Source organism: Neoarius graeffei, chromosome 24 (genome assembly GCF_027579695.1).
Source record: "Neoarius graeffei isolate fNeoGra1 chromosome 24, fNeoGra1.pri, whole genome shotgun sequence".
NCBI lineage: Eukaryota > Metazoa > Chordata > Actinopteri > Siluriformes > Ariidae > Neoarius > Neoarius graeffei.
Window position 1 is genome coordinate 44,814,764 of NC_083592.1, and position 13,545 is coordinate 44,828,308.

General features: G+C 41.9%; 1 protein-coding gene across 38 annotated transcripts in view; it reads left to right on the plus strand.

Annotated features, from left to right (window-relative positions):
* camk2b1 (calcium/calmodulin-dependent protein kinase (CaM kinase) II beta 1) overlaps positions 1-13,545 on the plus strand; it is a 147,265-nt gene that overhangs the window by 65,471 nt on the left and 68,249 nt on the right. For 22 of the 38 annotated variants that reach the window (XM_060907316.1, XM_060907335.1, XM_060907323.1 and 19 more), the window contains exon 6: positions 2,864-2,936. In XM_060907316.1, the coding sequence (XP_060763299.1) occupies positions 2,864-2,936 (73 nt within the window). The other 16 variants (XM_060907317.1, XM_060907321.1, XM_060907352.1 and 13 more) reach the window with 3 other exon arrangements.

The window sequence follows — 13,545 nt, forward strand, 5'->3', positions numbered from 1 at the left end:
GATTTTTGGCTCAGTCGTGCGTCTCGGATCGTGTAGTATACATGGGGTAACGACAAGCGATTAACACTTCACGACCTCCTCCCGATCGATCGGATGAAAATCAAACATGTTTGAAATCCTGGTCGCCCATCGTGAGGCTATCGCACTGTTGAAGCAGTGTCACGAGCCGATTTACCTCAACCTGTCACACTACACATGCGCGAACACAGATACGGAAGAGAAAACAAACACTGAGCAGTATTTCCGGTCTCCTCCTCTTCTTCACGTAGATGGGATTTATGGCTCTTTGATGGGATCTGCATCTTTGTGATCCATTCTTTGAAAAGAGCCGTTCAAAAGACTGGCTCATTTGGCTCTTTTTTTAAATATTTATTCAGTTTTAAGAAGACAGCGTCTAAAGAAGCCAGATCCCTCTGCTTAGACAGTGACATCAATATTTCTGGACATACCTTTTATATAAAGCAACCTAGACTTGCATTACTGTAACCCCTAAACGCTCATAAATAACCATTAAAAAACAATGAGGGCTTCAATGAATGTCCATGCAGAACGGCTTTTCTGTAAAAAAAAAAAAAAAAACCCACTCAAGAACATAGTTATCAAGAACGCAAGAATATTTTATAGAAAAACACTTGTTTTACAAAAATATTTAAGTCTGAGATACAAAACAGATAAATAAATAAAATACACAAAAATGGAACAAACAAAATGACGATAGAATAAATTAAATGAACGTCCGTGCAAAGTAGTTTTCCCACAATATTATCATTAATATCACACAACATTATAAACTATCTGAAACACAGTGCAGAAAAAGAACGACAGAAAGAACGGCTCCCCCAGCTCGAGACTCGGTTCTCATCGTTCATGCCTAGGAGCCGTTCAAAAGAATCGGTTCGTTCGCGAACGTCACAACACTATATCACGTTGCAGTTCCGGATACAAGAATCTGGAAGTATGGAAGTACAGTGTGAGCAGTCAGATCGCATCCAAGCATCGGATCGTATAGTGTGAGAACAGGAATCGTAAGCTGCGTGCTGTTTACCCCTGCGATTCACTCGTACAGTGTGAGCAGCAGCTGAATACCGCGATTGAAAAAATCGCACAGTGTCTGCCCAGCCTTAGCTGTTTCTCTCATACGTAACTCCTCTCGTCAGGTGTGTGGTGACCAGATACTCTCTTCACTTCATACGATTTGAAGTTTTATATACCCGAGTGCGTCTCTAAAGTATGAAACTAAAGTATAATCCTTTCCTGTGTGTTTTAATTTGACATCAGAGATCATCAGCAGAGGTGCGTCACTGCGGTTGTAGTTTTGTAGCATGTATGTGCACAGTATGGACCAAAATAGCTTGTTGTTATGCTCTTACACATTGCAGGATGCCATTTGCAATATGGCGGAACAAACTGGTGATGCCATGGTGTGTGCGCGCGCGTGTGACAGGTCACAGTTAACGTTAAAATAATTAATTTGGCAAAAAAAAATCTGAAACTGCTTATATAAACCAGAATGCTCAGAGACAGTAGATAAAATTGTGTTGTATAATAAATGTGTATTATAAGGCCAATATTGTGAGAATGATTAACAATATACAGGCTTTCGTCTAAACGGGGGAACAGGGGCGCTGCTCCCTCTTACTCTCGGCGTGCGCCCCCTTACCGACTCCGTGAAAACATCCCAGCAACACTACGTGACAATGTGTCTGATCATCAAATACGTTATAATTGCTCCAAAAATATTCCAATCATAGTAGATACACCGCCAGACGGTGCAAAAACAATCCGAATTGGCGTTTTCCAGACTGAGGCGCCATGTTGTTTAGTTGTTTACTTGTCGCGGCTGCTCTCGCGAGATTTGACATGGGTTACATACAAGGTCAGCTGACTTGTAGAGCGAGATTTCTCGAGACTGAATGACCTTTCACCCACCGGCGCGGGAGCTTTTGACAGAAGTAGTTCGCGAGTTGTTTTTGACGACACTTGGGCATTTAAAGATGTCATCCCGCGGCACGAAGCGGAAGAAAGCCAAAGACTGTCCGTCCGGGGCAGAAGAAGATTACTTCTTTCTTTTTCAATGTTGACAGACAATTTGTTACAATTTCCCTCTCAGATAGCCTCAGAATGTCCCATTGGAGCATTTTTCAAAGGCTTTGCACAGCGGGGCGGGGACAACCGGCACCATCTCCGGTTTGCACCATCTCCGGTTTGCACCGCTTTGCTCCCTCGCCATGGTGAGCGCCCTCATACTAAATTTTTCTAGAAAAAACCCTGATATATTATGCAGCCTTAGTGAGATATGCGTTCCCAAGTTGTGTGTGCGAATGCTGTAGTCAGACATGTAAGCCTTTTTGAATCTTATTCTCACTCTCTCACACACACACACACACACACACACACACACACACACACACACACACACACACACACTATATTTAAATGAACTCATCTCTCTCTTATTCCTCATGTCTTTCCACACATCACCCTCTCTTCTGTTTCACTTTCCTTTCTCTCTCTCTCTCTCTCTCTCTCTCTCTCTCTCTCTCTCTCTCTCTCTCTCGTGTAAGCATGTCAGGCTTGGTGCTGTTGCCAGTTGTGTCTCATCATGTTGAAAATGTTTTGTCTCTTCACCACCTCGACTTTCACTCATCCTTTTTTTTTTCTCCTCTTTCACTTTCCTCCTTCACTATTCTTCTCATCCTTTGTTTTATCCTCCATTCCTATGCCTTCCATTCCGTTTCTTATTTTATCACTGTTCACTATCTTGTTTCCTCTCACCCTCCCTTCATCTCTTCTCGTCTTTTATCCCCACCTCTACTCCCTCGTTCCTTTTTTTTTTCTCCTCTCCCCCTTTTTGTCTTCACAGTCACTGCATCCATCAGATTCTAGACAGTGTCAATCACATTCACCAACATGACATAGTGCACAGGGACCTGAAGGTCAGTATGTAGCCCACTCACATCCTGCTCTGCCAATGTCTGTCTGTCGTTGCCTGCACCTGTCTGTCTGTCTGTCTGTCTGTCTGTCTGTCTGTCTGTCTGTCTGTCTGTGGGTCTTGCCTTTTCTCTATGTCCGTGGCATCATGAGCTTCTGTTCTTGCATTGCCTGCTCCCCAACCCCTTCCTGCTATTCTTATTCTGTACATCAGTGAAGCTTGTCTTTGCTGGAGTGTAGTCTAGAGTTATAGCCAGTTTTGCTTTCAGATGCCTGTTTCCGCCAATAATTATTGTGTGGCTTTGGTTTGATTTGCATTTTTCGTTTCAGTCGGGTGACGTGCCTGTATTTTCTCACAGGTATCTTCTCATATGGCCATGACACATTTCTCAACAAACTTCAAAACAAACAGCACAAACATGCATTTGCAGGAGTCGTAATTTCCTGCAAATATAATTTAATATACAGTGCCAGTCAAAAGTTTGGACACCCTTACTCATTCATAGGTTTTTCTGTATTTTGACTATTTCCTACATTGTAGAACGATACTGACGACATCAAAACGATGAAGTAACGTGGAATGTATATGGAATTATGTGGTAAACAGAAAAGTTTTTAAAAAAGAATAAAAGATTTTTCATATTTTAGATTCTTCAAAGTTGCCAGGGTTTACCTCGATGACTCTTTGCACACTATTGGCGTGATCTTAACCCCTTCACTGCCCTTGGACGAGTCACGTACGTCATGAAATCTTTTACCGCTGTGCCTTATGACGTACGCTACTCGTCATAAACACCTCCTTTTATGTACCTTACACGGCACGTTACTTTTACTTCACAGTGGCAAATATGAAGTACAGTCAATGCTGAAAACATTCTTCCGTCATAGCGGTAAAAGATTTCATGACGTACGTGACTCGTCCAAGGGCGTCGAAGGGGTTAACCAGCTTCATGAGGTAGTCACCCGGAATGCTTTTCAATTAAGAGGTGTGCCTCGTCAAAAGGCAATTAGTGGATTAGGTTCTTGCCTTCTTAATGCGTTTGAGACCTAAAGAGTAAATAATAAAAATACGGTAAATAGCCCTATTCCACAACTGTAGTAATCCATGCATTTATTATGTCAAGAACCGGTCAACTCCGTTAAAAGAAACAACATCCATCATTACTTTACTTCAAGACATGAAGTGTCTTTTAATTAATAAAAATAAAGAAAAAACATTGAATTATAAAGTGTGTAATTGGAAATTGTATAAACATAAGCCATATCGGAGATCACTTTGTACTGGTATTGAGATAAACATTTCGTATTACAAATGTAATTGTAAACACGTTTCAGAAAGAAATCCAAAGTCTATGTTTTAAATAAGATGAGACACACTCACCAACTACTTCATTAGGAACACCTGTTGACGTGCTTATGCATGCAGTTATCTACCCATACCCCTTTTCCACCAAATCAGTTCCAGGGCTGGTTCAGGGCCAGTGCTGGTGCTGGTTCACAACTCGTTCAACTTGCAAACCAGCTGAGAACCAGTTTGCTTTTCCATAGCTTGGGGTGCTAAGGGGAGCCACGTCATCATGTCACTGTATACGTCAGTTGCGTCGCTGCGTTTGCATAAACCTTGGCGCGAACACCAAAGCAACAACAACACGGAGAAGAAGAAGAAGAAGCAGTAGCGACAACAACAACAGCAACAATAATGGATGACTGCTGCTTTACTGCATCCATGATATCTCATCGCTTATTTAAAAATGGCACCCTCTCGCAGTCTCGCTGACGTAAGCAGTTCTTTCCTCTAGCCCAGTAAAGAGCTGGTGCTACCCTGGAACCAGTTTTTCTGGCCCAGAGCCAGTTCTTTGTCAGTGGAAACAGAAAACCCGGTTCCAAACTAAGCACTGGCCCCGAACCAGCCCTGCAACTGATTTGGTGGAAAAGGGGTATCAGCCAATCATGTGGCAGCTGCGTGATGCATAGAATCTTGCAGATACTGTACAAGTCAAGAGCTTCAGTTAATATTCACATCCAACATCGGAATGGGGGGAAAAATGGGATATCGGTGACTTGTTACTGTCAGGATTTTATTAGAATATTTCCAAAACTGCTGATCTCCTGGAATTTTCACACAATACAGTTGCAAGTGTTGACACAGAACGGTATGAAACACAAAAAAAAATATCCAGGGAGCGGCAGTTCTGCATGTAGGAACATCTTATTGATGAGAGAGTTCGGAGGAGAATGGCCAGACTGTTTTGAGCTCACAAGAAGGCTACTCAAATGAGCGCACTCTACAGCCGTGGTGATCAGAAAAGCATCTCGGAGCATGTTGAACCTCGAGGCTGACGGGTTATGAATGGGTGCAAGTTCACTCAAACTAGACAGCTGAAAATGGGGGGTGGGGGGAAGCATCTTCAATTGTCCAGTTTTAGGCAGCCTACATTTTTTGGAGGTTTGATGTGTGTGGACATTAACTGAAGCTCTTGACCTGAATGATTTTATCATTGTGCTGCCGCCACATGATCGGCTGAAAGGATAATTTGCATGAACGTGCGGGTGTCCCTAATAAAGTGATCGGCGAACATCTGTCTTATAAAGAAACTCCCAGTTGGTCTTTATATGGTGGATGGCAGACGCTCTTTCTCCCTCACTATCTGTTAAATAATTCAGTGGCTGGAATAGAAGGTGTTTTATACACACACACACACACACACACACACACACACACACACACAAGGACGCTCATCGGCACACTTCCATCTCCCATCATCTTTGTCATAATCCTCACAGGGCTCAAACTGTCATTATAGCCAGATTGTTGTATATGTAAGCAGCCATATCATCGTATACAATCCCCCTTCTGTCCATCACGCACCTTTTTTCAACTCCTGCCTAGTCCCTAGTGATAGTTCTTCCAATCATGTGCAGTTTTGTGGTCAGTAATTGTTTTCTATTTATAATATACTGTGTATATATGTCCCTGTGTGCCTGTGTGTGTGAAAGTTATTTATAAAGTCGGTCCTGAGTCAAGCGCTGCAGAGGCGTGGGCCATCACTCTAAACGCTTTACTACCGAGGTTACAACCTGACACAGTAACATTTGCGACAGCACCCTAAAGACCTTTCTCCCAGCAGGCTCAACAGCTGACAGTGGGGGAGGTGAAGACACACACACACACACACACACACACACACACACACACACACACACACACACACACACACACACACACACACTCCCATATTCATGTGCTCATACTTCAGCATCTTCACATAAGGACATGCATGAGGCGCACACTCATTTCAAATGTGTACATAGAGTACATTTATTCATATTCATTAACATGTGTGCGTACACACACACACACACACACACACACACACACACACACACACACACACACAATGGCCACAAGCTTGCATAGCACACTCACGCATCAACTTGCATAGAAAACAGGCCAGTTTAACTTTTTTTGAAATGCTGGAACACACTTTATATCTCTGTTGCTCGCTCACACACACACACACGCACGCACACGCGCCACACAGACATGCACGGTATGATCTGACCTGTGCAGAATTTATTCATTGGAAGAGACAGTGCTCTGATTTATTTCCCTGATATTTACTGCCTTGCCACTCGCAGTAAATCCGAGCACGTACACCCACACACAGTGGTATCTGCTACACTTGCACACCCTCCGTCACATGCAGTGCCATTACCACACACACTTTCTCCGTGTGTATCTTTTCACATTTTCCTCATCTGTGTATCAGTCCTTCTGAAGTACGTTCCTTAATTTTGCATTGCATTTCAGATATAAACAGCTGCGTTTCCTAACTAACATCCTTTCGTAGTTGCCATCGGCTCAATTTTGTCATTACAGCCATTAGAATTAGTCCAGCACACATACACTTTCGTCCTCCACCCCCCACCCCCACCCCCAAAAAAAGTCTATAATCTGTATCTCTCGCCACTATAGCGCCCTCTACACCGGCACGTGACGACACGTTGCGGTCTCTTAGCAACCGGCTGTCATGCATGCAATGCGTTGCTGCCGCCTCACATTGCGCATGTACTCAACCTCCCACACGTGCGCGCACACTCCTCACAAGTGCTCACAAAACACACACAGTCATGCAAAGAAGCATCACATGATTGTGTTTCCAGTATGTGTATTGTTATAATCGATCTTTTCCAGCATAGATATACATGCGTATGTTGACCTGACCTGCATAGTTTGTACCCATCTCCCTCTGTTTTTGAGTTTGTCTCCTGAAAAGACCCCGTTTTCTTATGTAACTGTCTGAATTTTTCACAAGAGACCGTTTTACTCCTCCTTTTTCTTCTGGACAGTGAAGCCATGGATCTGTTGCTCTGTCCTTCAGTAGATCCTGCATAATATGATTGATTACTGTGCTGAACTGTAGAGCTGACAGACATGCAGAGATGGATAGATGGAGTGTAGATTAGAAGAAAAAAAGGCAGAATTCTCCACAGGCACACAGCCTTGCCTTTCAGTTTTTGCTAATGCTGTATCACTAAACATGTTAGTTTTATCAAGAGTTAATGGGATTACTGGTAATGTTAGTCTCCCTGATGCTTTGAATGTGCATCAGAGGTGAGAGATGCCTAAAACAGCATGGTATGAACAGGAAAAAGGTACAAACCCTGTACTCTTCAGACTACCACCCTAGCAACAGTATCCTTGAGCTGTGTAGCTGAAATTAGGCCAGTGAATTGATAAAATGTATAATTAATGTTTACATGTAAATATATACATGTGTATATATATATATTTTTTTGCTCAAGGTCCACTAGACTGTGATCGACTTGCCATGTCGTATATGACTGGTGTTACGCATTGGAACATATATATATACACAACTCATGTTAACATGGCTTGTTGCACTAGTTTGTTTGGAAGGCAAGAGCTTTGTGTCTGCAGAGATTCCCCCCTTCCCCCCAACCCTTTTCTCCCCCTGTCCCAAATACCCCTGGCCTGTGCACGGGACTGTAGCGCTGCTCAGACTAACATGCGCCCCCTGGTGTTTGCATGCAGTCATTGCATCCAGCAGATCCTGGAGGCGGTGCTTCACTGCCATCAAATGGGCGTGGTGCACCGAGATCTGAAGGTGAGTGACAGGTGTCGTGTTGTCATCTGCTGAGTTGTGTGTGTGTGTGTGTGTGTGTGTGTGTGTGTGTGTGAGAATGGTGAGCGGGTTACTGGAAGTGGAAAAGCAGCTCCCACTGTGAGCCGCTTTTGGAGATGTTAATAATTGATAAATATGACACACTAACAATCAGTGCTGATTTAATGATTGGCCAGGAAACTGTCAACTCGCAGGCAACAGAGCCTTTGAAATGATGGGGAAAAGTAAGCGAAAGTTTTGCCACCTTCTACACTGCATATATCAACCTAAAATGTTACTCCGAACTATTTTTCCTCCTCTGATAAATATGATCAGTCGATATCGATCCATTTTATTACTGGCTTGGTGTAGATTCAATTAGCTTCCGTATTTTAGCCGAGTTTATTATGCTTCCTGGCAAACGAAGGATCACTGTGATGGTGCATTCATTCACCGTTAGGCTAGCTAATGACTTTACAATATACCTTTCCTTTAGTAACATGAACATTTTTTTTTAATTCAGGCTTTCAAAGCCACAAAGTCTCCTATTTATTCTAAAGGAAGAGCAATTTCTCATCAAGTCCAGATAGGAAGTATTACTGAGAGAGCACCAAGAGTAAATGGCAAAGTCATAGACTAATCATCATACCCAGGTTCCAGTGGAGCTTTGTGACTTCTGACCCTTGCTGACATTCACTGTGCATCGTTTTAACCCACTGAACCAGTGTTCTTCCTGCATGGTCACCAATCACCATGCAGCCGCAGTCATACAGTGGTGCTTGAAAGTTTGAACGCTTTAGAATTTTCTATATTTCTGCATAAATATGACCTCTAAAACATCATCAGATTTTCACACAAGTCCTAAAAGTAGATAAAGAGAACCCAGTTAAACAAATGAGACAAAAATATTATACTTGGTCGTTTATTCATTGAGGAAAATGATCCAATATTACATATCTGTGAGTGGCAAAAGTATGTGAACCTCTAGGATTAGCAGTTAATTTGAAGGTGAAATTAGAGCCAGGTGTTTTCAGTCAATGGGATGACAATCAGGTGTGAGTGGGCACCCTGTTTTATTTAAAGAACAGGGCTCTGTCAAAGTCTGATCTTCACAACGCATGTTTGTGGAAGTGTATCATGGCACGAACAAAGGAGATTTCTGAGGATCTCAGAAAAAGTGTTGTTGATGCTCATCAGGCTGGAAAAGGTTACAAAACCATCTCTAAAGAGTTTGGACTCCACCAATCCACAGTCAGACAAATTGTGTACAAATGGAGGAAATTCAAGACCATTGTTACCCTCCCCAGGAGTGGTCGACCAACAAAGATCACTCCAAGAGCAAGGGGTGTAAGTCAGTGAGGTCACAAAAGACCCCAGGGTAACTTCTAAGCAACTGAAGGCCTCTCTCACATTGGCTAATGTTAATGTTCATGAGTCCAGGCCTGAAACTCCAGGAGAACACTGAACAACAACAGTGTGCATGGCAAGGCTGCAAGGAGAAAGCCACTGCTCTCCAAAAAGAACATTGCTGCTCGTCTGCAGTTTGCTAAAGATCATGTGGACAAGCCAGAAGGCTATTGGAAAAATGTTTTGTAGACGGATGAGACCAAAATAGAACTTTTTGGTTTAAATGAGCAGTGTTATGTTTGGAGAAAGGAAAACACTGCATTCCAGCACAAGAACCTTATCCCATCTGTGAAACATGGTGGTGGTAGTATCATGGTTTGGGCCTGTTTTGCCGCATCTGGGGCAGGACAGCTTGCCATCATTGATGGAACAATGAATTCTGAATTATACCAGCGAATTCTAAAGGAAAATGTCAGGACATCTGTCCGTGAACTGAATCTCAAGAGAAGGTGGGTCGTGCAGCAAGACAACGACCCTAAGCACACAAGTGATTTCTACCAAAGAATAGTTAAAGAAGAATAAAGTTAATGTTTTGGAATGGCCAAGTCAAAGTCCTGACCTTAATCCAATCGAAATGTTGTGGAAGGACCTGAAGTGAGCCGTTCATGTGAGGAAACCCACCAACATCCCAGAGTTGAAGCTGTTCTGTACGGAGGAATGGGCTAAAATACCTCCAAGCCGGTGTGCAGGACTGATCAACAGTTACCGCAAACGTTTAGTTGCAGTTATTGCTGCACAAGGAGGTCACACCAGATACTGAAAGCAAAGGTTCATGTACTTTTGCCACTCACAGATATGTAATACTGGGTCATTTTCCTCAATAAATAAATGACCAAGTATAATATTTTTGTCTCATTTGTTTAACTGGGTTCTCTTTATCTACTTTTAGGACTTGTGTGAAAATCTGATGATGTTTTAGGTCATATTTATGCAGAAATATAGAAAATTCTAAAGGGCTCAGAAACTTTCATGCACCACTGTACGAGGTGAAATGACTAATTGTACCATGTTAATGATGAGGAGTTTATATCAGATTATCAGTTTATATCAGACTAAAGTGACGCGACAGAAATTTCTTTGTTCATGAGTAATACACAGTAAAAAAAAATCAGAAAAACCAGTAAAACAGCGTATAAATCTCTCCGAAATTATGTTCGAGAAGAAGAGTTTCCTGTGAAAAAGCAATGTTTACACTAATGAGCCTTATTGGCTGCGTTATCTTTGAAAAGTGTCCTAAAGAGGCTATTGCATGTAAGTAGTTCTCCAAATCACAATTTCTAGCACACACTTACTGGTGCTATATTGTGTCATATGATGTGTTGTATTGGTTTGAGCTTAAATGATGCCCCATTATTATGGTGGATGTGAATCATTAATGTAAAATTTGTATTGCTGATGCTTTTCAGTTAAAAAGAAATTTGCTGGGTTATGATGTTCTCTGCACTGATATAGCTGTAGTGCAATGTATTTAAGATTCATTTTTTTTTATTTCCTAATGTCTGTAATGATGAAACACCACTATTGATATTTAAAAAGCTTTCTGTAAAATGTCTTAAGTGAGCGCTAACACAGGACATTAATTTTCACTCCTGTGGGGGGGAGAGAGTAATCACAAAAGGTTAAATACGTGTTTGAAAGGGTTAATCACACACTCGCACGGCTTGAGTGTGATGCGTCATTGTTTAGTTTGCCAGTCAGGTCTCCTGAGTGCAGGGCCACTCCGGTTTCACGCTATCGATGTCTGCTTAAATTGGAGTGCCCTTTTGAATAGAGACCTGTGACTCTTACTCTTGGTAGTGGGAATGCAGCAAGAGCAGCCTCCACAGGAATAAGAGATCGGTTTCATTCCAACACACACACACACACGGTTATGCAGCATGTGTTACTCACATAATAAATCTTTCTGAACGAATCTTAGTCAAAGTGAACAAAACCCACTCAAGGCAGCTCAGCAGGTTGGGAGTCTTTTACCAAGTGTGTGTGTGTGTGAGAGAGTCATTGTTTTTGTGTACATGTGTGTGTTTCGCTGTACATATAGCTGGGAAAGGAAATTGCAGTGTTGTGCAATTTAGAGATGAGTGCGGGGAGGCAGATTTTCTTCCAGATTTGCGTGTTCCCTAAGGACATGGTGAAGTTCAGAATTCCTCCTACAATCCAGCCTTAAGACTTGGATTAGCTCTCCGTGTTCTGGCACTCAGCAGTGCTGGCAAGGCTAACCTCTCAGATATAATGCTGCACTTCGATATGTGATACGACCGCTCCACGGTCAATTAAGTACAAGTAACAGTTTGGCTGAAAATTGAATTTACTTTTAAACTTGATGTAGCCAATTTGGTGGCTGACGTTTGCTTCTCTAGTATTGCACTGGCGCTCAGTTCTAGGGAATACTATATATAGTGCGGAGTTTAGGATCATGCAAACATCAGGGCTGCATCCAAATACTTCGTATGTACTAGGGATGGTTAAGTATCTGCTACTTGACCGTAACTGTAGTATGTTCTAGGAGTATGCGAGCGAATAGTAAGCACACAATAGGCCATTTGCAGGAATTGGTCACGTGTCAGTTTTCCCCATAGCAACAAGCCCGTGGTGGGCAAGCTAACTTGACATTCCTTGACGACCATAAGAGTTTGACTGGCGATGCGAAGCAATCCATTTCTATAATAGCTGTTTTTACCTTTTCTACTTTTTTTTTTTTTTTTGACTCGAATTTTCGTGTGTACTTGGAAAAAGTTTGTGGTTTTAACTTCTGTCGTAAGTTAAAGCGAATCATTGATCGTAAAAGAGTTTTTTGGACTCAAGTTGGTCGCCGCCGAAAGAAATTCACGTGCGAAATGGCGGATATGTCTGTATTTATATATCTGTATTTATTTTCAAGAATCTTCACACATTAAGTGAATGATAAAGGTAGAAAAGGAGAACTTATAACACTACGTTCAGACTGCAACCTGAAACGACCCATATCCGATTTATTGTGAAATCCGATTTTTTTGTTAGGCCGTTCACATTACCAATTATATGAGACTTGTATGCGATCTCCAATATGAACGGAAAACGACCCAAAAGTGTCCCGCATGCGCAAATTGACACGTAATAAGCACATCTACGTAATACGTAAACAAAAAAAAAAAGCGCACTCTTCATGTTTAATGATTTCTTTTTTGTTTGTTTGTTTAATTATCTGGTTAGTGTTAAAGTGTGAGGTCTCGTGTGTGTTTTTGTTTCTGAACTGAAATGAAAACGTGTAGCCTGTTAACGAGGGTTGACTCCTAAATGTCTCTCTAATTTCTATATAAGTGCACTACATGTTACTAGGAAGTAATGGATTTTTAAACTCTATATAGTGCACTCGAGCTTCAGCAGGCAGTCATTTGGGATACGGCCGCTGTATTACGAAACTTAATTCAGGCTTAATAATTTGCACATATTTATTTCGTCATATTAATAAACTTTTTCTACATTTTTATAAATATTTATTTAGATTGTTTATAGCCAGCTGAATTCTGCAACTTCTCTCAGCGCTGGCTCAAGGTGCATAAACACCAGTGCAGTTTGCTATGGAGATGAGGCGAGACCTGGCGATGTGGTTTTTGTGGTGGCGGCGGAAGTCACACAATAATCTGATTAATGTGGGCAGCAGACTAATGAGACCGAAGGTGTCAAATTACTGGAAATTTCCAGAACAATCTTATAATCTTGTAATACAGGATGGTTTAAGTTATAAATCAGTTATAGGAACTGTTTTATTTAATCAGGCTAACAGATAAACATCCAGGTCCCTACCAAATCCACCATTAGCTTGATCAATTCTATAAAAGTCTATTTAAATTCTGAAAACTGTATAAATGTTGTTGTTTTCCACCAAAGAGGCGGGATTAGCCAACGCAGAATAGTGACGTTTGTCTCTTGTTGATGACGTGTAGGTCGCATGAATGCGACCTGTCCGGTCAGACTGCAGTCGCATGTGAAAATATCGGATATGCATCGGATTTAGGACCACATATCCAAGCGGCCTGGGTCGCATGTGAAGAAATCGGATCTGTGTCGTTCAGATTGTCAATAACAAATCGGATACAGGTCG